At 48.3% G+C, this 27007-nt stretch overlaps 1 protein-coding gene across 5 annotated transcripts in view; it reads left to right on the forward strand.

The window, feature by feature from the left end:
- The window catches only part of KLF8 (KLF transcription factor 8), a 763154-nt gene that overhangs the window by 717253 nt on the left and 18894 nt on the right, over positions 1–27007 (forward strand). For all 5 annotated transcript variants that reach the window (XM_085630698.1, XM_085630697.1, XM_085630699.1 and 2 more), the window contains one exon: positions 6986–7556. In XM_085630698.1, the coding sequence (XP_085486824.1) occupies positions 6986–7556 (571 nt within the window). The remainder of the gene's footprint in view (positions 1–6985; positions 7557–27007) is intronic.

The following is a 27007-nucleotide window of genomic DNA, read 5'->3' on the forward strand; positions in this document are numbered from 1 at the left end:
AACGCTTGTTTTTTTCCCCACTGAGGCGTCTGAAATAGTTATCATCTCCATTGTATCCATTTAATAGAGGCTGATCACAACAATTAAAAGATTTCCTTGTCAGGGAGATTATAGTTCATGATGCTCAAATCTGCGCTAACCAGAGACTATGGCAAAACGTTAATAAAGTTTGGCGTGCAACATAGAATGAACTGCTTCTTGGCACTGTGAATAGAAGTTACTGACAAGCTTGTGCATATTACCGCTAGGAGAGTAATCCTGGCCAGAATTTGAGCCAGTGCGAGGCAGAATGCACACTTCATCATAGTTGACAAGTGGTTCCATGTTGTGGAACACCTTCAACCAATCCTGGGTTTGCGGCCACCTGTGCGTTGTATTCTGGGATTTGTAGTCTTACTTTTAACAGGGTAAACACTGGCTCAAAAATCCCAGCGTGGACATTGACGTTGGCCTAAACAGTCACTACCGGATGACGGTATCGGACATGACACTAGGCTAGTGGTCAGTTCTGTTTTTTTAAGGAGTTTCTTGTACCGACAGACGCTGCTTGTTTGGGATTCCAGCACTTTTAGCACACATTAGAAAGGGACGAAGGGCCCAGGGTGGGGATTTGGCGTGTGTCGCCCTCTCTGGCTGGATCCGGCGAGAGACAGTCTGCGCCCCCTTAAGGGTCCTCAGAAGCAGGGCTGTTTCTACCATTAGGCAAGACTAGGCAACTGCCTAGCTTTACGTTCGTAGGATCAAATAAAATAATGTTTCCCCCTTTTGCCGCCCTAGCCCTTTTGCCGCCCTAGGCGGCCGCCTAGTCTTGCCTAATGGTAGAAACGGCCCTGGATTCAAGAGCAAGCCGCCCTGCTATGCAGGACTGCAGTGGACACGCACTCGACACACACCCCTTTCGACCGATTCATTGGCCTGTACCACAACTCACAGGTTCCTTAACCCCTTCCCTGCTCATGACGGAACCGTTCCGTCATGAGCCACGGTTGGCGTGTGCTCATGACGGAACGGTTCCGTCATGACAATCCTGTTGGCGGCCGCTCCGCCTGCGCGGCGCTGTTTCCCCGCCTGTGCGAGGGGACAACGCAAATGGGCGGAGTCATGACGGAACCGTTCCGTCATGAGCACAGCTCAACCGTGGCTCATGACGGAGCGGCTCCGTCATGAGCACAGGCCCACCGCGCTGCCCCCCCCAGCGCTGCAGCGGAATGTCCGCAGCAGCGAAGGGGTTAAAGGACACAGAGGAGCTCAAAACCGTTCTGAAGAATGCAAATGTTGTAAATGAAAACTTCAAAAGTGCGGTGTTTTTGTGTTTCGTGGTGGATTCATTTAGGTTTTTTGCTGAAACAAACGGGAAAACTTTAGTAAACTGTAGGACAACTCTGCTAGGATTCGCACGGACAGTCATATGGGGTTCTTTATAAGGGAATGTAGAGGACTCATAAGGAAAGTAATAAATCCTTTTATGTAACTGCTACCAGCAGGAGAGCACTACATTATCTGTAACTTTGAAAAGTATCCCTCAGAATTTAGTATACAAATATTCCAAAGATTGCTTTTGCTTTCACTTACGAACACTCCCTTGAGATATTTGTGACCTAAAAACTAAAGGGTGCAACCCTAGCAAGTAGGGTGGTCACAAAAAAGCTAAGTGATGAGCACGCAGTGTTATCGCAGCTTGAGAACTTTCTGTGCCTGGACATTTTGTCATCAGTCTTTCGGAAGGAAGCATGCCTGGAGCTTGTCAGCCCCACCACACCCTCGCAGGACATGGGAGCCCGGGGCGGGTCACCCTTTCTTGATAAAGATTGCATGTGCTCGGATGTGTCCACTCTGAAAACATGCAAATTGTCGTACACTTGGGGAGTGGAGGGTGATGGATCAAAAAACAAAAGAAGCAAAACTGGGGAATCCAACAGAAAAAAACAGAAACCACCAGAAACTGCACAGTTTCGCCCGGACGCCATTTTATAACCTGCGTGCGCTGATGGTGCGCTCTGTGTGCTAATACTAGGGCAGATCGTCTGAAATTCACTGGCGTAACGAACCTTGAGGGGGCCTCCCTGCAAGGCACCTGGGGGTGGCCCCCTCCGGGCTCAACCAGGAGCCCTGCAGCCAGAGTGCTGTGCTGAGGGGGGGGCCTGGAGCTTGGGCCCCCCCCCCGCACCGCGGAGACTGCGCGTACCTGTGTTTACGCCCCTGCTGAAATTCTATAATGTATTTACACTTTAGCAGTAGGATAGCGTGGTATGTGTACATAGAACTGCATGCTCAGGCTGCCTGTGAATAACAACCCGAGCGGTGCCAGTATTTGTTAGTGTGTCTGTTTTATTTTCTTCTATAAATGATGGGCAAGGCCTCAAAAGGGCTTCTGAAATAATGTCCGGTTCCTCCTCCTAATCCTGTGCGGGTTACTTCACAAGTCCAAGACACTAAACCTGGATACAGAGGAACAGGATGTACAGTGTAACATGATGGAGTCATTTAAAGTGCTACTAGTTATATCAATCAATCCTGGTTTATGCAGCGCTGCTAATCGCCCGATAGGGAATCCAGGCGCTTGCAGATCCAGGCGCTCATTGGAACAGCCCGGTCTTGAGGGCACTTCGGAATTCCAGGAGTGCAGCTCTGGCTCAAACTCTATGTCCCCTCCCATTGCCTGACTTCCGGAGTCATGACATCAGCATATTCATAGAAAGCATTGCGGTCTCTCGGAGCCATGTTTATTTTTTTGTAATTTCTCCTTAACACATCCCCTCAGACGTCCGTATGACCTTAATAAGGTGTAACGATGGAATGTAATGTTTTTTTGAGGAGAAAAAACCAAACAAACCGTTCAACTACTTGTTATTACACAATCCAGTGCTTCCTCTTTTTTCTCGACCTTGGAAGGATGAAAGGCAGAGCCAGTTCTGCCGATCCTAGGACGTGCAGATGGGCCCAGCCCGCATGCTGCGATAACCTGCTTTTCCAGATAGGGAGCAGAGTCCCCGGCCCCCGTTTGCACTGGTGGAATAGCCGAGACACGCGCGGCGTCGGCCGCTCCCCGCCCCTCCCAAGCTCCAGAGCCCCTATCTCGGCCCTGCCCGCGCCTGGCTGCCTTTCAGGCGCACTTTGCTCCGAGGCCCGCCGCCCTGGGAGTGGCGAGGCTGGGCCGAGGCCTGCCAACGCCCCTGGCAAGGCGCGCGGCTCGGGCGTGGCCCGGCTCGTGTTTCCGCACACTGGGGAGCGCAGTGAGCCGTGCCACGCCTCGTGAGGCCTCGCGGTGCATCTCCGAGTAGTAGCGGCCGCGAGGAGATATTGGAGCAAACCTGGGGTCTCTCAGCAGCATTGGAGTGGTCGGTCTCGCATTTAATAGTACAAAATAATATTTAATGTTCGCACGTTACATAACTAAGAATATCAGCACACCCCACACCATGTCAAGACCGGGAGTGTGCAGTGATTTAAATTCGTCTACGAATTTCGCAATTTACACCCTCTACAAATTTTGCATTTTTATCTTTCAACTTCGCAAGTGCAAAGTTTCTCCGTATACCGAGACAATTTTTACTACAGCGCGAACAGTTTTTCCCTCTAAATAAAAGCAACCATGTCGCAAACTGTTGACAGAGTTGTTCTGTATAAGTTTAGCCTGCACATGTGTTTTTTTATGTGCACTTGTCTTTCAGAGACGACCAATAACTGTTTCTTGGTAGTATATCTTATGCAAAGCTATGTTCTTCTGCGGCAAATATTGTCGCAAGATAAACACAAGTTTTCAAAGTTTTCTATAGAGCTTGTAAATGGGGCAAAAACAAACGTGCACACATCCTTGTGCAAGGGAAAATGAAGCTCGGTCAATCGAATTTTGAAATACACCGCGCCTGTAAACGTGGAAATAGCTCCTCCGGATGGGGCAGGTATTGGCATCGTTTTGAAATACCCCCATGCCGCGGTCAGTGTGGGTTCAAATGGCACATACAGTAACAGTGACATGACCGGAAGTAAGAGCGCGCCCGCCCTCTATCAGGATTCCTTTGACGTCAGAGTGGTGATTGGCACTACCACCCCAAGCCAGGCCCACCAGAACAGTGGCGCCCTCTGCTGACGGAACTGCCCAACTTTCTGACTATGAATGTCTGAGTTATTGAACGAGTGTCCTTGAAGCCAGTCTCATAGCACTACGGTAGGCGGTGGTGGGACTCGTTTCTAGAATATCCGCCATCAAAAACACATGGCTGGCTTTGACCTTCACAGACACAAGGAAGCCCTTCCTAGGGTGATGTGTTGGCACTTGTGAAGGTGCAGAATGCTGAAGCTGGTCGAGATGAGCCGCCGAGTGACAGCTGTCAATCAGCGTACGAACTGCCATCTGTTTACAACTCAAAACAAACTGGCAAACAAGATTCTCAACAGTAGGTGCATTTTGCTGTTGGCAGCCCCCACGCTTTGCAGTTGTCATTCTGCCGGTGCTGTGCAGCAACACTTGATTCATGCCCCGAGATAATCCTCGAACACAACTGTGCATGTATTCAGCCCCCCATGGTCCTTGCCAGCTGCACACAGGACTGGCATACGCGTGGTGGTGCTCCAAAGCCTTTGTTTCCTGTTATTATCGCCATAAATCAACAAGCATTGGCATAGCCAATAGGTCTCGCCTTTGGGACCTTAGAAGTGTTTAGCCATGCAACAGTTGCATAACTAAATACTTAAAAGGTCCCAAAAGCGAGACCTATTGGCTATGCAAAGCGGCCCTGTGGCCGCGAAAGTGATCACGATCAAACATCAAAGCGGCCGCGAAAGTGAAAGTAATCGCGGTACGGCGCGTGCGCCCGCGCACATGCACTGTAGCTCTAGGCTGGCCTGGTATCACTTTTTGGAGCCCTCTCAATAAGTCTCGCCAGACCAGCGCATGCGCTGGGTCAGGCGAGACCTAAAAATGCTGAATGTCGAGACAGAAGAGTAGGGTCCATGCCACCTTTTCCAGATAACCACCCATTCATTGTATTACATGACGTTTCCGAAAATCTGGCCTGGATCTATCCTTCTGGGACTTCTTTGGAACCTCTTGTACACATCCGCACAAGGAGTCGACCCCTTCAGTGCCAGGGACTGCTGACGCAATGCTTGCCTCTCCATACAATCTAGGGATACCTTTTGGTATTTAGACAATGCTTGTTTCCGTCTTCCTCTACAAACACATTGCCCGGATTCCTTGCAGTCACGTGACTTCTTAGAATGTTAATGTGTTTCTGCTGAGACATCACCTGACTGTGCAGGGCATTGGAAGGAGGCCGCCCCAGGTCTCTTTGGCTGGGGGGGGGGGGTGTGTGTGTGTGTATGTGAATAAAATGTGCCATGCAGAAAAAGCAGTTCAAATGGAACCAGAGCCAATTATGCTGTAGTGAATAATGCCAGCTTGAACAGTGATAGGGCAGAAGACTGACTTAAAACAGAATAAACATTGATAAAGGCAACATAGCTGGCGATGTGTTTGACAAAGATTGTGTGTTGATCATGTTTTCTTTGTGTAAGACTGCAGATGATAGATTAATTGCAAGGAGAGTGTGTGTGAAACCGAAAAGTGTGTCCGGTTTAGTTGTTCCAAGGCCCCGTTTTTAAGGCCTGACCTTAGTAAGCCAAGAGTTTTTAAAAGTAAAATGGATGTACTATACATACTTGCATGGGCTTTCAGTGAGTCCTCTCCACCCACTGGCCTGCTGCAGCGTCAGTCACATTTTGCTTCTGCTCACCACAGCATGGGGCACAGTGCCAACCCTCTCCAGCCATTGGCTTACCTGGATGTGTGAGTCGGAGTTCTGTTCCTGCACAGTGTGCACATCCACACAATAAGTAGTCCCCTTCAGTGCCAGGGACTACAGGTGCAATGTGTGCTCGTACATAAGATAAAGAGATGCCTTTTGGTCTTCGACAATGCTTGTTTTCATACAACGTGTGCCTCCGTACAGAAACATCCACAAATCAAATAAACACAAAGCCCAAAATATCAGCAGTCTTTACCTGTGCGTGTTAATTTTATTGACGATGCTTTTGAACAATGGACCCAGATCTTATAGGTTAGAGTGCAGAGACTCGAGTCTGTGCAGTGCTGCAGCAGACACATATTGGGCATGTTACACGAGTCCAACCACTTAATGTCTTGTTAGCTACGCGTGACGGACACCGAGCGGGATACTTCCAATAGCTGGGAAACAGATTCCAACAGCGCCCATATCAGACGGTTTGCTAGACAGGGTGTAACAGACCCCAGTATGCTTTCTGAGTGGTTGAGTAAGTAGTTACTCAGGTTGTTATGAATGTTTGAAAAGAGTGTTAGTTTGAGGTGTAGTCTGCTTTTTTGAGTGATTCAGTAAGAAGTTACTCAGTTTGTTCTGCATTTTTTAAGTGTGTTTGAGTAAGTAGTTACTCTGTTAGTTATAATGATTTGAAAATAGTGTTGGAGTGTGGTGTAGTCTGCTTTCAGAGTACAGGAATAAGTAGGTACTCGTTTTGTGGTAGTGATTGAAAAGAGTTGGGTTTGAGCATGAGACTGGTTTCTGAGTGGTTTAGTAAGTAGATACTCGGGTAGTTAAGCATGCTTGAAAAGTATGTTGGTTTGAGGAGTACTTGTTACAATGCATACAATCCAGTTGAATGTTGATGATCCATGTCGTGAGGTAGCGCTGTTTTAAATTTGCCCGGTCCCTTGGGATGGTGTCTACGTGCCCTCTCGGTCCGTATAGAAGAGTCCAGGAGAGACCATAGCACATCCTCCAAGTGGTATTGGAGTTATTTCAGAACATTGTGGACGAGGAGGGGATGGTGCCTCTTTGACAACAGTAAGAACCTGGATCTGTAAAAACAAATCTGGCTGTTCCCTATCCGTGGTATAGCTAAACATTGGCATCAGAAACTGAATCCAGCTTTAAAAGTTGGCTTGACTGTTCACTTGATGTAGAGCTGTGTCTGTAGTTTGGCTTGACTCTCTCTTCCTCTCTTGCAGGCTGGCAGCCCGGTACAAACCAAACCGTTGCAACTGAAAACGGGGAAGGCTATGATGGCTGCTTCGTCGCTTCTTGAGGACCGTGGGATGGAGAACCCAGTTCTGCTTCAGGACATCAAATTGGAGCCACCAGAGGAACTTCTGGATAGTGACTGCAGCCAACCACAGGCAGAACCGGTGGACCTGTCTCTGAACAAGTCCAAAGGGTCATTCAAGGCCCTGCTGCAGACCCCGTCCTCTCGGTCGTCTCCGATGTTGACGCCGGCTCCCTCCCCGTATGCCACGATGATGTCCATGTCATCGTCAAGCTTGGGCTCCTCGTCCGCCATCCCAGCAGTGTTGTCGCCCGGGTCTATTCTCGCTTCCACGCAGGGCAGTGGTGGGCAGCAGATACTGCACGTGATCCATACCATTCCATCCGTCAACATGCCCAGCAAGATGGGCAACTTGCAGACTATCCCGCTGGTGGTGCAGTCGCTGCCGGTGGTGTACACGAACATGCCGACGGACGGAGTGACGGCTTCTATGACTGTACCTCTGATTGGAGGAGATGGCAAATCTGCAGGAACTGGTAAGATCACAGTTCTATTCCCATCTATGTCACACACTTTCCATTCCTTTGGCTTGCAGTTTCTTGGCACCTACCAATTCTACGTCAAAGGAGAACTCTGGTTCTTTACACGTGGTTGTCAAACCACATAGGTGTGCAACTATATTTTGTTTTGAGGGTTGTTGTTTAGATAGTACTATGGAATTGTTTTTCACTTTTTTCCAACTAATCTTTTTGCTTTGCAAGTAATGATGAGTTGCATGTTAAGTGACTGTTTCATGTTCTGGTTGGAAGAGTTGCATGTTAACTGGTAGGTGTCCTCCTCCGGTACCAAAAGTCGAATGGTACATGCTTGTAGCAAGGGTTACGTGTTTGATTATATCATTTCCTGTTCCTGGACCAAGATTCGCATGTTAGATGACATCATTTCCTCCATCACGACTGGTCTTAGAAGTGAATTTTGAGCAAGTGTTTTTCTCTCTCTTTCTCTTTTTAAGACGTTTTGAGTCAATGGAGTAGGCCGCGTCCAAATGTCAAAAATGTTAATTTGCTGTGACGGTAATGAAAAAAAGTATACATTTGTGTTATAAATATGAAGAGCCTCATGAAAACCTTCGCCACTCTAATGACCGTACCACTTATTAAGATGAGTTGAAATGGAGCCATTACTTGACAGTGGTCCGCTGCCTGTTTGCGAAGTTAATATCATACAAATATTCACATACAAATAGGTTCCTATAGAAGAAGGGAATTTTTGACATCCTTAAACAGTCCAGTGAGTTTTCATACAGGTCCCACTTGCTTTTGAGTGGGCGATCATCAAATATGTCAATCAATCAGGTGTTTGTTAAGCGCGACTACTCGTAAGGGTCTCAAGGCGTGGGGGCGGGGTCGCAGGTTTCAGTCCATCAAGGAGGGGGTCTGTCGAAGAGCCAGGTTTTGAGGTTTCTTGCAAAGAGCTGGTTGTCGGTGATTCTGGTCCAGTTTCTTCGTGGGAGCAGGTGCTGGGTGTTCTGAAGGTGAAGTGGATGCATCGATGGTCAGTCCATGGGAGTTCGGTGGTGTGGCAGAAGGTGATGGAGTTTCCTGTTGTGAAGAGGGGGTCGAGGGTGTGTCCTGGTGAGTGTGTGGGTTCGGTCACGATCTGCCGGACTCCAATGTTGTGGAGGTTGTCCAGGAGGGATGTGGTTCTGGGGTCCAGTTGGTTGTCGAGGTGGAAGTTGAGGTCTCCTAGTAGGGTGTAGTTGGTGGACGCGATGGCATGCGGGGAGATGATGTCTGTGATGGAGTTGGCGAAAAGTCCGCGGGATCCAGGGGGTCGGTAGATGAGGGTTCCTCGGAGGGTGGAGGTAGGGCTGGCCAGTATCTTGAAGTGAAGGTGTTCATCAGGTCTGTGGCCTCGACGGGGAGTGTGCTCAGGCGAAGGGTGGATTTGTGGATGATGTCGATTCCTCCTCCAGGGCGGGTGGGGCGGTTCTTCTTGGAGATCTTGTGTCCTTCGGGAATGGCGATGGCGATGTCCGGTCCTGAGGTGGTGTTGGTCCAAGTTTCGGTAAAGAATGCTACGTCCGGGGTGGTGCTGTCGAGGAGGTCCCTGATATCGGTGGTGTGTTTGTGGAGGGATCGGACATTGAGGGGGATGCATTGCAGCGTCTTCGATTAGGTTGTGTTCTTGCGGGCGGGTTGCGCTGGGTCCATGCTCTTGGCGGTGCTGCAGGTGTGCTGGCAGCGGTGACAGCTGAAGGGTCCGTGGGTGTCGGCTGGTGATGCTAGCTTGCAGTTGCTGTTGCGGCCTGGGTTGAGAGCGTGGACTGCCGTTGGGTCGTAGTGTTGGCGGTGCAGAAATCCAGGGTCCTGGCGCTGGTCGCAGTCGGGCTTGCCTTTGGTGCTGCCGGCGACGCGGCCGCGCAGTGGCCTCCATTAAGTAGGGGTTGGTGAGGGCTGGACAGCCGGGAAGCGGGAGCGGGGAGGGGAGCTAGTTTGGACCGGTCGTGCTGGGGGAGGGGGGAGGGGCCGCGGGGGCAGCAGCGGCAGGGAAAAATGGGCTGAAAAAGGCAAAAGGAAAAAGGCAACAAGAGAGAGAGAAGTGCAAATAAGGCAGCAAAAGTGCAAGAAAGGGTGGAGGAAAGACACAGAGGACACGGAAGGAGAGTGAAAGGAGGAGATTGAGATGAGGGTAAAAAACGAGTGAAAAACAGAGGAAAAACAGAAGGAGAGTGAAGGGGGAGCTTGAAATGAGAGGAAAACGACAGAAAATGGAGGAAAGACCCAGAAGGAGAGTGAAAGGGGAGATAGAATTGAGGGGAAAAAACGAGTGAAAAAGGAGAGAAAAAGCGGAGAGATAGAAGTGAGGGAAAAAAACGAGTGAAAAAGGAGAGAAAAAGCGGAGCGAGAGAATGGAGACAGAGGTCCACTGGACCACCAGGGATGAGGCTGCGGGTGGAAGAGGGCCTCAAACACCAACACTCGAGAGTGCAGGGGCTGGGGGAAGGCCTCACTTCATAATGAGCTGCGAGGGAGGGAGAGCGTGCAATTTCACTGACGAGTCGGTGGTCTTGCTCCTCAGATAAGTCTTATTCTGTTGACTTTTGGGCGCATTTCTTTTGTGTTTGCTATTATTCTTTGTGCAGCCTCAGAGGAACCTCGTTGCCCCAACACATATACTTTCCCGCCATGTGCACTATTGTGGACACACGTCCGACACGGGTTATGGCCGAAAATTAGATTCTAATTAGAATAAAATTAGACCCCTCCCTATATAATATAATTTTGTACATGACGGTCACAGTTTTTTTTAGTTGTTACAGCATTTGGTGTGTAACTTATTTTTTCCTCGTGAAATATTACATTTAGGTAGAGGTAAGACCTACACGTGTATGAACAGTAAGTAATTGATGTAAGCATCAAATGCATTAAAAGCATAATTTGCAAAGTTTAAAACCAAATATTTAATTTAAGATAGGACTGGGCGGACTCAGTAAAATGGAAAACGCCAGAAGGGGTGTAAAGGGAGATGAAAAACAGAAAAAATAAGACGCATTACGGTAGCTAACCGATCAGTTTAGAACATTATGTTTAAACACAGACATTATGTTTAAACACTAGCCTTATAAAGTCGAGTAGTTGTTTACCCTGCACCAGTTTTCAGTAGGCATGATGTGATTTTTGTTCCACTGTTTCCTTTGCGGCAGTGGGGGGGGCTGTGTTAGTCATGAGTGGATTACAGAGCGCGAGCTCACATGGTGGGAGTGATGTGAACGGAAGGGAGTTTAAACGCATACGAAAATGAGCTTTGGATCAACCACCCTTTTGGAATTGAAGGGGGACTGCAGCCAAGCGTGATTGACACTTCACAGGCACATCATGCGCTGAGTCAGTGCAGGGCCCCCTGACGCACACGTGCGCACAAACGCATCCCACGTACAATGCCGGCAGCGGGAGTGCGCGTGTCTTCGCCCAGGAGTCCCCAACGCACACGTGTACACAGCACAGACAGCTTCTTGGAGACCAGAAACAGTCGTAGCACGATTAAAGGCGTAGCCTTCACCACCACACACACAACTGGAACTACACAGAACACAGCAGTGCACTTTTTCTATCCTATACAGGCTAGCTGCAGGAGCAGGGCAGCAACAGGGAACCCCTCACTGGTCAAGGGCTGCGTTTAAAAACTCCTATTGGCTGCCTCCAGACTGGGTAAACAACAGGACAAGACACAGCACTGGTAGAGCCTCGTCTGGAGAACAGTTTCCACCTCCCCGGAGCGTGTCGGCACCGTATTGTCCAGTTCTTGAGGCCACATCTGGGGTACTGTGTCCAGTTCTGGGGGTCACCTCTTTTCTGTTTTCCCAGGTGATGGTGACAGAATTGTTATGCTTTGTCCTGGCCAGGCGATCACGTCTGAGGTTTGTGTGTAAGTGTACTATTAGCAGGTTAGTTTGTGTGTGTTGTGTGGGTGCGGAAGCAATGGGTTGGGTGGACAAGTAAGTGAATGGATGTGTGAATAGCTGTATCGAGCCGTATCAATGGGTAAGTGAGTAGAAGGCTGAGGTTTTCAGAGACTAGATGGATGAATGTGCGGAGTGATGAGTGAGTTCATGGGTGAGTGTGTGCACCACTATTACTTGAACACTATCAAATCGACTGACTGCCACATCGATCTGGACCGTGCATCAGTCCTAAATATTACCACGACTCGTCATTACCGGTGCTTGGCTTTTGTTCCCGAATTGTTGTGATTAAGTTTGAGTTGAAGTAATGGCAGGAGGAGGGAATGTCAGTGGTTGATGTAAAGTTTATGTCGACGTAAAGGTCGTCCACTGTAAATAGGTTAAGTAAGATCCAGTGTGAGGGTGGATGGGTGAGGGAAATAGATGGATAGGTAAATGGTTCAATGAGCTTGTGGGTGAGTAAGTGAAGTATTTTTGGATAGGTAAGTTCCGTGGGTGGTTGAACTGTTGTATGGAAGTGCTTATTTTTCTAACCCTTGTCCATGAGGGGTGCCTGAGCCCAAAGGCAATTGCGTGTACCACTGAGCTATAGCTCCTGGCTAAAGCGATTAATTTTGGTGGGTGAATTAGGGCACAGTGGTTGTCTGTGCCGATGGATAAACTGGTGCAAAGATTGGGGGAGTACGTCGCTCAATGTATGGTTGGTTGGGTAATAGTCGGCCATGGGATTGAATAGCAGTGTTTGAGCCAGTGGGTGTATGAGTGAGTGACTGCATGGGGTAGGTCATGGGTGGGGAGATTGGGTGTATGAGTGTATTAGTGAGTTATTGTATTTGCTGGTGTGTGGATGGGTTGGGGAGAGACTGAATGCACGAGAGAGAGAGAGAGAACATGAGAGGAAAGTAACAGAAGAACCCGGAGGCTTGAATAGTGATATTTAGACATCAACAGAGGGAACAATAAACTCTTGAAAGGATTTTGCCTCCCTGTTTCTGCCCTTGATCTTGCTCATACGGCTTCCTTTCCCTTTCAAGCTACATTTGTGGAATTTTTACAGCCCGGCATGAAACAGCAACATCGGTAGTGCTAAGCAAACCGTTTCTAAACAAACAATTCATTTACAAAGCAGGATCTGCTTTGAATGTGAAAATAACTTGGTAAATAGTGATTAACATTTTGAAGGCTGCAGAAAGCTCGTCTGGGAGCGGAGACGCAGCCTACACAGTGATGACATATAGAATGACGCAAGTATAGCAGTGTATGGGGGCACCCTGGGTGTTTAGGCCCCCCCCCTCTCCTATTGGCAGCCTGCACAATGATCACATATAGAATGATACAACTATAGACATGTATGGAGTGCACCCTGGGTTTTTAGGACCCCCCTCCCATGGGCAGCATGTTCAGTGATCACATATAGAGTGATGCAAGTATAGACATGTACGGGGGGCACCCTGGGTGTCTAGCACCCTCCTCTCCCATGGGCAGCATGTTCAGTGATCACATATAGAGTGATGCAAGTATAGACATGTACGGGGGGCACCCTGGGTGTCTAGCACCCTCCTCTCCCATGGACAGCCCTGATGCCTGACTCACAGCTTTAGGCCCCCGGACCAGGCAGGGATATGTTGACCTACATGCAGAGCACGGCATCCCTTGTGTGGCAAAGGACACGCCTGCACACAGATGGTCTGAAAGCAGTTACCATCCCCTTTGTGGTCGGTATATTGTTTTGTGAGTTGTAGGAAATTCATCTGTTATCTGATAAACATCATTCCAAAATTGATCGTGCCTCGGAATCCGGTTTCAGCCCACAGATCTGCATAGTTTGCATTTTTGAGCTAAAGGGAGCCGTGTGATGGCTTGTAACAAAAGCAGTGTGTGCAGGGACAAGGAAGGCGCCGCGTGATAAAAGCAGTTTGTGCAATAATAAGGAAGGGGTCCGTTTGATGGCTTGTAACAAAAGCAGTGTGTGCAGGAATAAGGAAGGCCGTGTGATGCTTGTAACAAAAGCAGTGTGTGCAGGGACAAGGCAGGCGCCGCGTGATAAAAGCAGTTTGTGCAATAATAAGGAAGGGGTCTGTGTGATGGCTTTGTGTGATGGCTTGTAAAAAATGCAGTGTGTACAGGAATAAGGAAGGCGCCGTGTGATGGCTTGTAACAAAAGCAGTGTGTGGAGGAATAAGGAAGGCCGTGTGATGGCTTGTAACAAAAGCAGTGTGTGCAGGGACAAGGAAGGCGCCGCGTGATAAAAGCAGTGCGTACAGGAATAAGGAAGGGGCCGTGTGATGGCTTGTAACAAAAGCAGTGTGTGCAGGGACAAGAAAGGCACCGTGTGATAAAAGCATTGTGTGCAGGAATAAGGAAGGGGTCTGTGTGATGGCTTGTAACAAAAGCAGTGTGTACAGGAATAAGGAAGGCCGTGTGGTGGCTTGTAACAAAAGCAGTGTGTGCAGGGACAAGGAAGGCGCCGCGGGATAAAAGCAGTGTGTGCAGGAATAAGGAAGGGGTCTGTGTGATGGCTTGTAACAAAAGCAGTGCGTACAGGAATAAGGAAGGCCGTGTGGTGGCTTGTAACAAAAACAGTGTGTGGAGGGACAAGGAAGGCTCCGCATGATAAAAACATTGTGTGCAGGAATAAGGAAGGCTGTGTGATGGCTTGTAACAAAAGCAGTGTGGGGAGGGACAAGAAAGGCGCTGCATGATAAAAGCAGTGTGTGCTGAAATAAGGAAGGCGCTGTGTGATTGCTTGTAACAAAAGCAGTGTGTGCAGGAATAAGGAAGGCCGTGTGGTGGCTTGTAACAAAAGCAGTGTGTACAGGAATAAGGAAGGCCGTGTGGTGGCTTGTAACAAAAGCAGTGCGTACAGGAATAAGGAAGGCGCCGTGTGATGGCTTGTAACAAAAGCAGTGTGTGGAGGAATAAGGAAGGCTCTGCATGATGAAAGCATTGTGTGCAGGAATAAGGAAGGCCGTGTGATGGCTTGTAACAAAAGCAGTGTGGGGAGGGACAAGAAAGGCGCTGCATGATAAAAGCAGTGTGTGCTGAAATAAGGAAGGCGCTGTGTGATTGCTTGTAACAAAAGCAGCGTGTGCAGGAATAAGGAAGGCTCTGTGCTCAGAGGCAGTGTATTCGCTTGCTGGAACAGAGAATGTGCATTGAAAATGCAGTTGTTTTGTCTGCAGATACAGTGCAAGTTGTGTGCATGCAGTGAGTGCGAGCTGCGTGGTTGCGCAAGACTGTAGGCTTTGTGTTTGTGCGGAGTATATGCATGGGAGGCAGGGGGCACAGCTGTCCATCACAAACTGATGAGTCCATACAACCAACAAGGGAGATGTTAGTGGTTGGAATGCACACTTCTTGCTCTGATCTGCCCCCGGCAGCTTCTCGCAAGCCTCGCCTACCAGAGCTCCTGGGCATGTGGGGCTGGTGCTGGCTCTGCTCCTGCCCGTTCTCTTGGTAGAAGAAGCCTGCAGGTGTTCCCGAAGACGTGCCATGCCAACCACCCAGAAAGACCCGCAGAACTTGTGGGTGCACAGGAAGCCACCTCCAGCAGAATCCCGAAGGTAGCCTGTCCACCAAGGCCTGCAGCTGGGAGCCCATCCTGGGCTGGCATTGAGCTGGCGAGTCTAAGAGCAGGGAGAACGAGCACCAGCGGGCACTACCAATGCAATATGCCCGGTGCAGGGAGAAAGCGAATAATGACAGAATTGCTTCTGTGGACGAACTTCACTTCTGCTTGCAAACCCGAGCTAGTACTGAACACTCAACTGCAGTGGGAACAAAAGTCTTGTATCACGTGCTCGGAAATGTAGTGGCTCGCTTTTACAGGGCAAAGCGGACATCTTGGTAAAGAGGATCGTTACGCCTCCATGAGATCAAAGGGGGGCTTTACCATCGTTGCAGTGCAAGCAAAGTATAGCTTTTGCAATGCAAGAATCTTTAAATCATCTGGCTCTGTCAATACTCGTATACTGATGAATCTGACTAAAGGGTCGAGGCAATGCATACAGTGGCTGCTCGGAGTGCTTTGCAGCCGCCCTGCACCATCCATAGAAGGTGGTCTTCCGGGTACAGCTGTTGCTGACCCTCGATGCGGAATCTTTTTTAGTGAGTCTTGGGCGGTAAACAAAAGGTATTCAACCTGTGAGATGCCCTCTGTGGCCCAAGGCACCCAGTGCATGGAGAGGAGGCCCCACCCACGCGTGGACCTGGTCCTGTGTGTGGTTGTTGCTGGTTGAGTTGGTTCTGAGTGAGCAGGCATGATGGCCTAGCTGAGATCTCTGCAGAGAGTTGAAAGATCAGGTCGACTGTGTGCCCAGGAGCCTCTTGCCAGCTGATGGAGCTTGGAGTCCTTGGCGCAGTGTGAGGTTGGGAGGTTTTAGCAGGTTTTGGTCACACATTAAAGCCGCTGCTCAGCAGAAGCCTCCTGCTCTCCAAGAATGGAGATGACATCTGTAAATTGGGAAAGAAATTAGCATGGATTGCCTGGTTGTTTGCGGCAAAGGAGATGATGTGGCCCTGGTTGGCAGTGCAGGATCCGAGTTTTCATGGAGGATACTTTGTTTTCGATGATTTTGTCTGAAGTCGGTGTGTGGCTTGAGAATGATGTCCGGGCACTGCGGCTCTCGCTGCTGGACCTGTGCTCTGTTGGCATTTCGTATTTGCCTGGCACGGGGTCTCTTGCTCTTCAGTCTTTTCTCTGTGGGATGGGGGAGTTCTCTGGTGTCAGGTGGTCTGTGCTCTCCAATGGTGAGTAGTCGTCGGAGCCAGGTTTCCTACTGAGTCTGTGCTCCATTGCGGTTAGTAGTTGTCTGGCGCCAGGCCTCGGCTGGATATGCGCTCTCTTGGTTTCCTTTTGCTGCCTGGGTTTAGTCATGTTTTTGTAAAGAGACAGGGTGTGGTGCAACATTAATTTGTGAGCTGGTCGACTGTTGCCAACAATTTCGCTGATGTTAAGAGTGAATGACGTTTTAGAGAAGCAGTACAGGGTAAATGGTTGTGGGTGTGTGTGTGTGCGTGTGTGTGTCACAAAAGGTACTGACCAATAAACGCAAATGCAAACTAAGCTAAACATAATTTGAGAGAGGATGGGGGTTGTGTGTGCGAGCATGTGTGTGTCTGAGACACTTTGGTGGCTGGACTGGTTAACACAGTGTTGGTCAACTCCTAAAATTCCAGCTGCTCACCGACACAAGTTGAGTGTTCTTGTATGCCTGTCTATGTGTGAACCGGTAAGGTGTATGTGTGAACCTGTGTGCATGTGTGTGGGGATGGGTTTTCTTTTTTCAGGATTTTCCTGTGATTGCTGATAGGTAGATATGCGCAAGTGCTTTTAGAGTTGCGAAATGCTGAAGGGTTGTGCTACTTGAAAAAAGTTGGATCCAGGGAACTCTTGGGTGGTAGTCTGGGTGGGCACCCCTCAGGGCTAGTGTCATTGGGCATTACGTGGCGAGTTGGTATGCAAGTTCTTTGTGTATGAACTTTTAGAGTCGCTGAAGTGGGGGTGTTTTAGAGTGGGTGGTGTTAAGTGTGGGGTGGTGTTGAGTGAATCCTAGTGTGTATTGGTGTGAATGGTGTTGATGGTGGAGGTGTGGCATGAGGGGTGATGTGTTGAGGTGGATCTATGGCGGGAGGTGGGTAGAAAAAAAAATATATTTAAAAAGAGAGAAGGGTTTTGAGTTCTGCTAAATACCATCCCTGGGGCCTTTAGGTGGCTCAAGTCTGTTTATTTTGCGTTGTCTTGCTAACACCTCGATTTGCCATTTTGCCTACATGGTCGGTGCTGGGGCAAAGCCACGGATTCCGTCTTAACCCTTTAGAAGCTTACCTATCTCCCTTCTTGGGATGACCTTCATGATACCGCCTCCTCCCGCCTGCCTTAACAAAGCTTCTAAAGATGCCTAAAATGGCTCGAGCCAGAGGACCAAAACTCATTGCTTTTGGAACCCGGTGCCAAGCAAAAAGTGGCCGCCATTTCTGTGCTTTGTGAGGATTTGCTTCCGGATTACAGAATAAAGCATTTATTGAAGTGTGGTCACCACGCACAGCTTGACAATATGCCTTTAAGCTCGTGTATCATGATTGATGGTGGTTCTGGGGGCTTTGACTGCATGGCTATCTCAACAGCTGCACATGTGACAATAGATAAAGTCTATTCGTATAGTGCATCGAGGTGCCCTTTCTACTCCCCGAAGCGCTTCTGGCATCTAGGATTCTTATTGACTGGAGTCAGTCAAAGAGGTCTGTTGTTCTTAATTCTGGGCTAGAGACCGCTTTATCTGTTTGCCAGCCGGGAGTTTCTAAGAAATACATACACAGTTACAGGGGTTCCGGCGAGTCCTCGAGTCTGCTCAGGTGTCATTCACAGTTTGCATCCGCCCGCCACAGATGCAGCATGCTGCAACGGGTCACCCCCCTTGGGGCCGCCATTCACACGTGCACATCCACTTCCGCCATTCACACGTGCACACCCACCGGAAAAATTGTGCTTTCCGGGGCTGGCGTACTTGAACTGCCTGGACAGTCCTTATTTTTTTTCTGTGTTAGGTGTATGTTGCTGCATATTGTATGTTTACAAAGGATACAAAAAATGCACGCTTGTCAAAGCCAGGCTTTCCGGCTTTGCCGGGACCTGTGTTACTAGGTAGACAGTGACTGCCGCTTGCTATGTTTATTATCAATCTCTCCCGTGCTGCGTGGTTACGCTATGGTCACTATTATCTGGTAACGAGAATATTCCTGCGAACTCCTGAGTTCTTGTACTAGTCAGGCGACCGGCTCAGGCCCCTGGCTTGCGAGTACTGCACACCCCGTGCCACAGGCAGGGAACACCGGCGACTGACACTTTCCTAACCCCGCACTTTTGAGGGAAATGTACCCTATTTAGGAAGAAGTATGCGGCGCGGGCCCTGTCGTGGCCTGAATGCTTGCCTGCTGCAGAGCCTTCCACGCTGGTGCTCGGGGGCAGGCGGCGGCCGTGCCAGCTGGCCGCGACGGGGGAGGGCGGGGCGGGCGGAGCTCGCACATTGTTCTTGTTCACCTACCCGTGCCCTCTTGTACCTCGGATCCTGCAAACGACCAGGGAATAATGTGGAATTACTGCGAAAATAAAAGACTGTATGTCAGGCAACAGTGACACCTTGTGGCAGCGTGATAGAACTGCTAATCTAGCCAGCCCGCCTGCTGCGATGCCATGCTAATCTGCGCCATTTGTATGCAAACGCGGGATAATGTGCCTGTCGCTGCTCAGTATCGGAATGTATCACGCGGACGAGGAACTTCGTGAAATCCTCGTACATAAATAAAACCAGCAATGGCATCGAAAACTGCTAAATTACATCACTATACATTTGTTATTCACCCTTCCTCCCTCGCTTCTCCGCTCTTTCTCTCTGTTAACAGGTTCTTCTCATCCTTTCTTTTATCTTCACATTTCCCGGATTATTGTCCTTCCTGTTCTCCATCTTCCTCCATTTTACTGGCTTCCACTCCCATTTTACCACCTCTCCCTCCTTTTTCTTGTGCGCCCCCTTTATGTCTTTTTCCACACACACCTCCCCGATTCCGCTCTTCCCTTCTCCCAGACCCTCTCTTATTTGCTTTGCTCCTTCTCGTCGAATTTCGTAGCTCAGACATCCTGAAGTCAAGCCTCCCTACTATATAAAAAAAACAAAACAAAAAAAAAAAAACGTCATTGCCGCTCGGGTTCAGCGTCTCTCCCTCTCTGTTCTCCATCCCTCCGCTCACCCATCATGCTGCCGACCTCTCTCCGTTAAAGCCTCCTTTCTTGTCACTTCTATTCACGCTTCATTTCTCGTCCCGTTGGTTCTTCCACCCCCCTCCCCTCCCCTCCCCTCCCCTCCCTCTTGTCTCCCCGAGTCCTTCCTCCGTTCCTCTCACCACCTCCCCCCGTTCCTCTCACCACCTCCCCTTCCTCACACACCCTCCCTCCCGCCTTCCTCCCCCTCTTCCTCTCCACCCAGCCCTGTCCCGGGGTGTGACCCGCCCATCCTGTGCTATCTCTCGGTAGATGACCTTTGCAGGATGGCGAGGCTGGCAGGTGTCATGGCTGAGCGCCGAGCCGGGGCCCGTGTCTCCATGGCAACAGCTGCACATGTCCAGGCAGTGCAGGAGGGGCCGGGCCTGGGTGGGGCTGTAGTCTACCCTGCTTTCTTTATCAGGCGGTGCAGGAGGCCTGGCGCCATTCCCACCCAGGCCTGTCTGTCAAACGGCCGTTCCTCGGGTTGGGTCACTTCCGGCCTGGCCTGGCTGTCAGGGCAGATTTCATGTAAACTCAGCAGGAAACAGACAGCTGAGGGGCCCTCCCGCACCGCGACCCTCACTATCGCCCGGTGGGATCACTCGGTGGACTCCTGTTTGTATCTGTGTTTCACTGCTTAGCCACAGGTCTGAAACGGGTGGGTCCACTCACCCATTCATCCTCGCAAGAGCTATAACATGAGTACATTCTAAGTATCTCTTATAGAGTGGCCAGTGCTCGAGAGGTTCTACCGTTTTATGTTTAGCAAATCACAGTCTGCATTTTCAACATATGGCTCGAGCACCGTCACTCTGAAAATGAATCCAGTGGTACCGGTGAATACCTCACCCTGACCTGGCAAAGGAGGGGACCGTGAATACCTCACCCTGACCTGGCAAAGGAGGGGACAGTCTCCTTTCTTTGTTTGTTTGGTTCTTTCCATGCAGTTTAAAAAATTGGAAAATAAAGTATAATACATTGCGGCTGGAAACTGTGTTTTTTTCCCCCTTTGGGTTTCGGATCCAACGGGGGGTCGCACTGAGCGCCGCTGGGGATCAGCTTCTCGCCCCCCCCCCCCCCCCCCAAAAAAAAACTGACCAATTTTTTGCCCATGAGGGGTTCGTCAGGGACCCCTCCATGTGTCCTATGGGGTCAGGATACCTCTTTCCGGACAAATTATGTTATTTGTTACAGTTGGTCCTAACTATAACTACTTACTGGCTATCGCAAGTTGGTAATATACATATATATATTATATAAAAATGTAGTATTGTTAAGGTGCACTCCTCTTTATGTATATTAGAAGTGTGCGCTTGCATTTGTTGATGGAGGTTGTGTTTTTTTTATACAACAATTCTAGGTTTGCCAAGGTGGCTATTCTGAATACAATACACCATTCCTGTGGCGCTTTACATTTGTTTAGGACATGCTTAGAAGAGGAGTTTCATAGGATTACAAAAACTATAGCACAAAAGTTGGATCTCTTCCATATGTGGTATCGCTTTAAGAGCACAGGGCAGCGAGGCCGTCATAAGAAGGTTGGGGTTGACTACCCGCCACGTACCGCTGCGTTTCATACTGAAACAGCCAGGCATAGATCTCCCAGGATTTGTGCAGGGTTCGAAAGGCAGTGCTGGTGAAAATTGAGGGATTCCAAGTCTTTCTTGAATACAGTGTAATCTGGGTTGGCTCTGATTGATGTAGAGAAGCAATGGGAAATAAAGGGGGAGGGATTATGAGGGAAGCGTGATACTGGGGGTCTGGAATATCTTAACCGTGGGAGAGAACTCCAACACATTGAGATTTCATGATTAGAATCTGGCAGAAGAGATTACAGTGTTTAAAAGTGGGTTTAGAGGCTTCTTCCAATAAATTGACTTCGTACCTGGATACCAAACAATACCCACATACTGAAAGATCCAGATAAGTTGCATTAGGTTTTATTCAATATTCCATTAATGCGAGAGAGGCTCAGGAAGAAAGAGGTGTGTGTCTTCTGTACTAGCCGATATGTTAAACTCTGTTTCGTATTTGTATCTCCTAATTTTGAGGTTATCAAGACACTAAAAATTAAAGGCGGACAGCCGACATTCTGCGCAGGTGGAATCTCCAATGGTCAAAATAGTGGTTGGGATGCCCACTTATCAATAAAATCACAGGCCTGTACCATTGTGTTGACTTGCTTGGTAGGCGAGTCTCCATTTGCCTGGGACAAGAAAGTTCATGTGAGTATTGAATGCCCTTCCGTATGCCTGAGGTCACGGCATACGGAGTAATGTTCGTGAGAAGTTTAAATTTACAATCATGTTTCCCCTTAAAACCTATTTTGGTTATCAACAAGGAGAGAGCGCTCTCAAAGCGTAAGGAGGACTTTTTTTGTGTCGTCTACAGGGCCAAGTCCTGTCTGTATGAAGTGTTCGTGCGATAGTTCCTCCAGGAAAGCAGTTCTTTGATTTCATGGCTTTGGAATAGGAAGCATAAAAAGAGAAGGTAGTTGAGGTGTGCTGACATGTGTCAGCGTGATAGTTTAATTATGACGTCGCTGGCTTGATATCCGTATAAGCAATCCAATTTTTACAAAGGTTTCTGGAATATTGAGTTCTTTACTATGGGGAACTCCATAGCTGTCTTTGACGAACTTCTTTTTCTTTCCTGACAAGGGATTTGCTAGAAGTTTGATCTTTTTCTCCCATCGTGTATTTTGCTTTCACTTTAGGAATATGGGTCTCAACGACTACAAGGGTGCATTGCTTGTTGAAGTTATCTTTTAACTTCTGAAGCTTTTGAAGGTAATAATCCAAGGTGTGTTCAGTGCGTTTAGTTTCCAAGAGTTTGGACTTAACTGCCAGAATCTTGGAATTTTATTGAACATTCTTTTGCAGCCGGCTGAGAATGTAACAATTTCTCCTCTCGGGGTGGCTTTGGTGGAATCCCATTTCTTTCTGCATAGGTATCATGGTTTGTAGCGTTAACTTAGTCTTTACTAAAACGGAGCGTGTGTGACCTGAAATTGGTTGGCTGAGTAAAGTGGTATCCAGGTGCCATCTTGATAATTTACGGATATGTTGATCTAGGTTCAAAGGTCATAGAAACAAAGCGTAAAAGAAAAGAAATACTCAAACCCAGAGCAGGAAGCGTTGATTCTGTAACATCAAGCCCTCTGACTTTAACAGGCGTGCAATGGGATTTAAAATCTCGATCAACAGTGGAATTTCATGCTAACCATCTTCAGTCTGTGGAAGACCACTGACCACCTTTAGGGCAGTGGCATTGTAGCATTTCCCTGGAGACTGTCCGGGTCCAGGTGCTGTGGCCCCCCTACTGCCTGCACACTGCACTATGCAGGGGCGGAAAGGGTCATGGAGGGGTGGGTGGCTGCATTGTTCAATATTGACGTCATAAACCTAGACCCACAAAAAAATTGACTCCACAACATCAACCGTCGTCAGTCTGTCCTCAATTTAAATATTTATAAGTACAGATTCACTCTTCTTAACTCCAAATGTACCTAACTTGACAATATCGTGTGGAATCAATATTTTCATAATTGGATATTTCGATCAATGTATTGTTATTCCCCCTTCCCCCACCCTTCAAGCTTTCACCACCACCGGGATTTTTGACGCTGGTAGACAAGACGGCCCATACTGAATATATAGATTTTTTGAAATTTTTATTTTCATTTTTGCAAAAACTAGGTAATGATTTGTACAACACCTTGCCCAGCTGTAGTGCTTACATCTTCTGTACTGTAGGTCACTCGGAGATCTCGGTTGAAGGGTCATTTCCAGTTGTTCATCCAGCGTGACCTCGTTGATTTGTTTCATATGTGGAATAAAATGAGGCACAACGCGGAGCTTCCGTCTTATTCACTCTGAACATCATTAGGTCCAGCGTCGTCATTTCCGGTTGTCTGCGTCATGTAGACCAGACACTGATCATGCCAGCTTGCAGCAGCGAGCAACCGTTGCTTCCTCAGTAATCGGTGTTTGTTTTCAATACTTTACGCACTCAAACAGTAACAATGCCCCTCTTTGTGTATTTCAGCGCCTCGTCATGGCTAGTAAGCGCTGTACAAATACAGTAGATATAAATTACAATAAATATGTGAGTCCAAACTGTTATTCTGGAGGGGGAGCCTAGCTTACCTGCTCACCTGCCTGCGTGATTGTGCACAGTAACCAACTCATACATTTACGCTTTGTAGCGCCTAGAAGAAACAGCCCTTCCACACAGGCCATCCCCTGCATTGTAGTTGTATTATTTCAGACCCCACGGACGGGCATAGCAAAGTCTGGGAGAGGCGCTTCAGTGTGAGATCAGGTAGGCTGAGGGAGAGGGTCTCGGCGCTGTCGAAAACACCGTGTGACTTTAGACATATTACTCTCCCTCTATGTGGCTCTGTTGAGTCACCCCAAAAAAAGAGTCTGGCAGCTTGTGCTGTGCAGGGAGTACTTCACTGAGCTTTAATAACAGGAGAGACTGGAGAAAGCTAAGTGCGTTGTACTGAATATTAAACAAAAAGAGCTGTTGTAGCTTGTATTCAGTCCAGTACTCTTCTGTGTAACAAGACACATCTGTCTGCTTTTTGTTGTATTTGGTGGTCAGAAAGGGGGCTTCAGAGGAAGTGATCGGTGTCCCCGCGAGCTCCTGGGCGCTTCAAGGGCTGTCGCCTGAATTCTTTCAGACCTGGCGCGCTCCTCAAGGCAGCAAGAGTCCCAGATATAAAATCAGCAGCACCGCTGGCTGTGGGCCGGAAGTAGAAACCGGCTTCACTACCATGTGGGCAGAGGAGCCAGATTAAAACAAGCATTGGCAAAGCCAATAGGTCTCGCTTTTGGGACGTTATAAGTATTTAGCCATGCAGCATTTTACCCAGGGTGCTGTGCGTCAGGGATTGAGGATCTATACAATTACTTCACACTGGGGTATGCAGTCCGATTAAGGAATACGTTTTATCTGTATGTGTGTCTATCCATGTGTGCAGTGCGTGCAACCATCTGTCTGTTTTGATGTGTTTCTATCTTCCTGTGTCTGGTTTGATGTGTTTCTATCTTCCTGTGTCCGTTTTGATGTGTTTCTATCTTCCTGTGTCTGTTTTGATGTGTTTCTATCTTCCTGTGTCGGTATGTCTATCTTTGTATGTTTGTGCGTGCCTCTGTGCATCTCTGCAGATCTCTGTATGATTGTGACTATATATATACCAGTCTGTGCATGCTTATCGGTGTGTGTAAAGGCACTTGCCTAGTAAGTGTTTCCACACGCTCCTTGCGTGCAACCATCATCCTCCGCCAAGCACTCAAATGCCTGGTAAATATGAGGCATTCAGATGTCCACTTGCTATGAAGTGCATACATAAGTTGAATTGCACATGTTTCTCCTACAAACTTAGGAGGAGTTGAGGATCTTCCGCTTTAAAACACGCCAGCACACCACCATCCCCCTGTTCATCTCATTGAGGCTAGAAAGAACAGGGACAAAACAATACCTGCGAGCGGCAAGCAAGGCGTGGCTATGTTTTTGAACCTTGTCTTTCATATTTTTTACACCATATGCTTGCATAATTAACATGCCAACTATTAGGAGAGCTCGTTTCCTGGTTAGCTCTTATAAACATGCTGGTCAAACTAGTCCGGGGTCTGTGCGCGGCTCTACTCTCGGAACTGCAGCCGCAATGGCTCTTCCCACTATTGCCCCCGGTTGAGCTGGGATTAAGGAATCGCTGCATTGGGGTAATGCATGGTAGCACTAAAGCCCTTCTCTCGCTGGGTATTTACAGGAAAGGGATGCGGCTGAAGTCAGACATAAAGGAAGGACTCAGACTAGTTTGACATTACTTTAAAAGACACTACAATGCAGATTGTATTTTTAAATCACGTAAACACTATGAGTAAACCTGGTTCCTGTCCCAGATATTAAAATAGTGCTCTGCTGCGTGGGGGCTGTGACTTACATTCTATTAATGCTTATAAGGCAGTTTGTTGCACTTTCCTGGTTTTTAATGCAGGGCATATGTCCTGACATGTGGCCATGTTCGAATCAGGCAAATAGTTTGCAAGTTATGATCTTCTTTACGATGGATGCTTCGATCTTAATTTCACATGAGCGCTGTGCTGATGACATAAAAGGCGTGCACGGTTGAAGTCGGGCTGGGGCTAAAAGGTAGTTAGTTGCTTGATTACACTGAATTGGGAATCGCACGGTTGAAAGCGGGTCTGGAGCTAAAAAGTTCTTTATTACACTGAATCAGGTGTGATTATGTTAATTTCTTGTGTTTTGGAAAGCTCGCATGCTGGTGGCTACTTCAGGCGATTACAAACCGCATGAACCAAGTCATATTTGTTAATGCATCACACACCAGCGCCTTTAATATCCTATCCCTGGTACCTACTCGTTGAGTTCCAAATATAAATGGTAACTTTTAAGAACATAGCTTCTTAATATCTGCATTTATTACTTTGTATTTATTCTCTTCTTACGTTTATACTGTTGCAAGGATTCTGCTCTTAAAACAGAACTATTCTTGGAAGCACCCGACTGCCTTACATTAAACAAACGCCACTCCAATATGGCGGAGGAGGATCCAGACCACTGTATGCCGTCAGATGTGGAGAGTAGTCCATGACCCATTTGATAAGTCTGTCCCGTACCCCGTGTGTGGAGACGGTGGAAAGAACAGAAGTACAGAGGAGACCTTACCGGCTAATCTGAATGGCGGAAGAAGAGGGGATCATTGCTTTTCCCAGAGACATTCTTCAGAGGAACGAAACGAGATGCGGGAGCTGCTGGTGTGCGCTCGCGATTGTGAGCAGCAGCTTATGTTTCCAATTATCGCGCCCGCGTCTGGGCACGATAATTTGAAACATATGCTGCTGCTGCGCGTAACCGCAAGCAATAGGCCGTGGGCGGAGCAAAGGCGAGACATGCACCAGCCTTTGCCCAATTGCGTGCGGTCTTTATTTGAAAGACGCACGCAAAGCCCATTAGCCTTTGAGGAAGAAAAAACACACACGCATGAGCGTGTGGTGAGCTTTGGGAGACTTCTGAAGCCCCTTGCTAAAAGTCAAGCAATCAGCGCATGCGCGCTGCTCTAGGCTCGACCTAAAAAATTGCTCCAGCCAGTGGCACACCTGTCCCATTGACTGGTTTTATCACAGCACCCTTCCATGGTGGGCAGTCAGGGTGAAGCAGTGCCACCCTGAGTGCTGCCCTTTAGTCATCAAAGGACACTCCAAGGTCACTCGACTAGTCCAGTCTTTTACAGGACTCCAAATGCCACTCTTGTACGTTGGGGCGTGCATGGCTTGGGCCACACCCACTCGGCTCCAATAAGGCCCTGAAAAGCCTCAAAGTGTAAGTTATACAAATGAGGCTATTTCAAGGATGCTCTTGTTATGGTATGATAATTAAGTCCAGGTGGCTTCTGCAATAAGAGTAGAATGAGGCTAGCTAGCCAAAGTTGGGATGTTAACTATTCCCATATATATTTAGTCTGCAGCATACAAAAAACAAAAGGGAGAGTAAAGCGGTAGAGCAAGAAATAAGAGGTGGATACGTCCTCCTCCAATCAGCATGAAATCAACACAAGGACCCACCCTTATTGAGATCCAATAGAAAACTTTCCTTCCGGTTACCTAAATGTGTGTTACTCCTATTCTCTGGGAGAGCACACAGCTTTGTTAAAATAACCCTCACCCACCAAAAGGATCCTTGGTGGCATGCTTCATCATCGGGTTCTTCCCGCCCACTGCGGGACGGGGCGT

This window comes from Triturus cristatus, chromosome 10 (assembly GCF_964204655.1).
Source record: "Triturus cristatus chromosome 10, aTriCri1.1, whole genome shotgun sequence".
In the NCBI taxonomy this organism is placed as follows: Eukaryota; Metazoa; Chordata; class Amphibia; order Caudata; family Salamandridae; genus Triturus; species Triturus cristatus.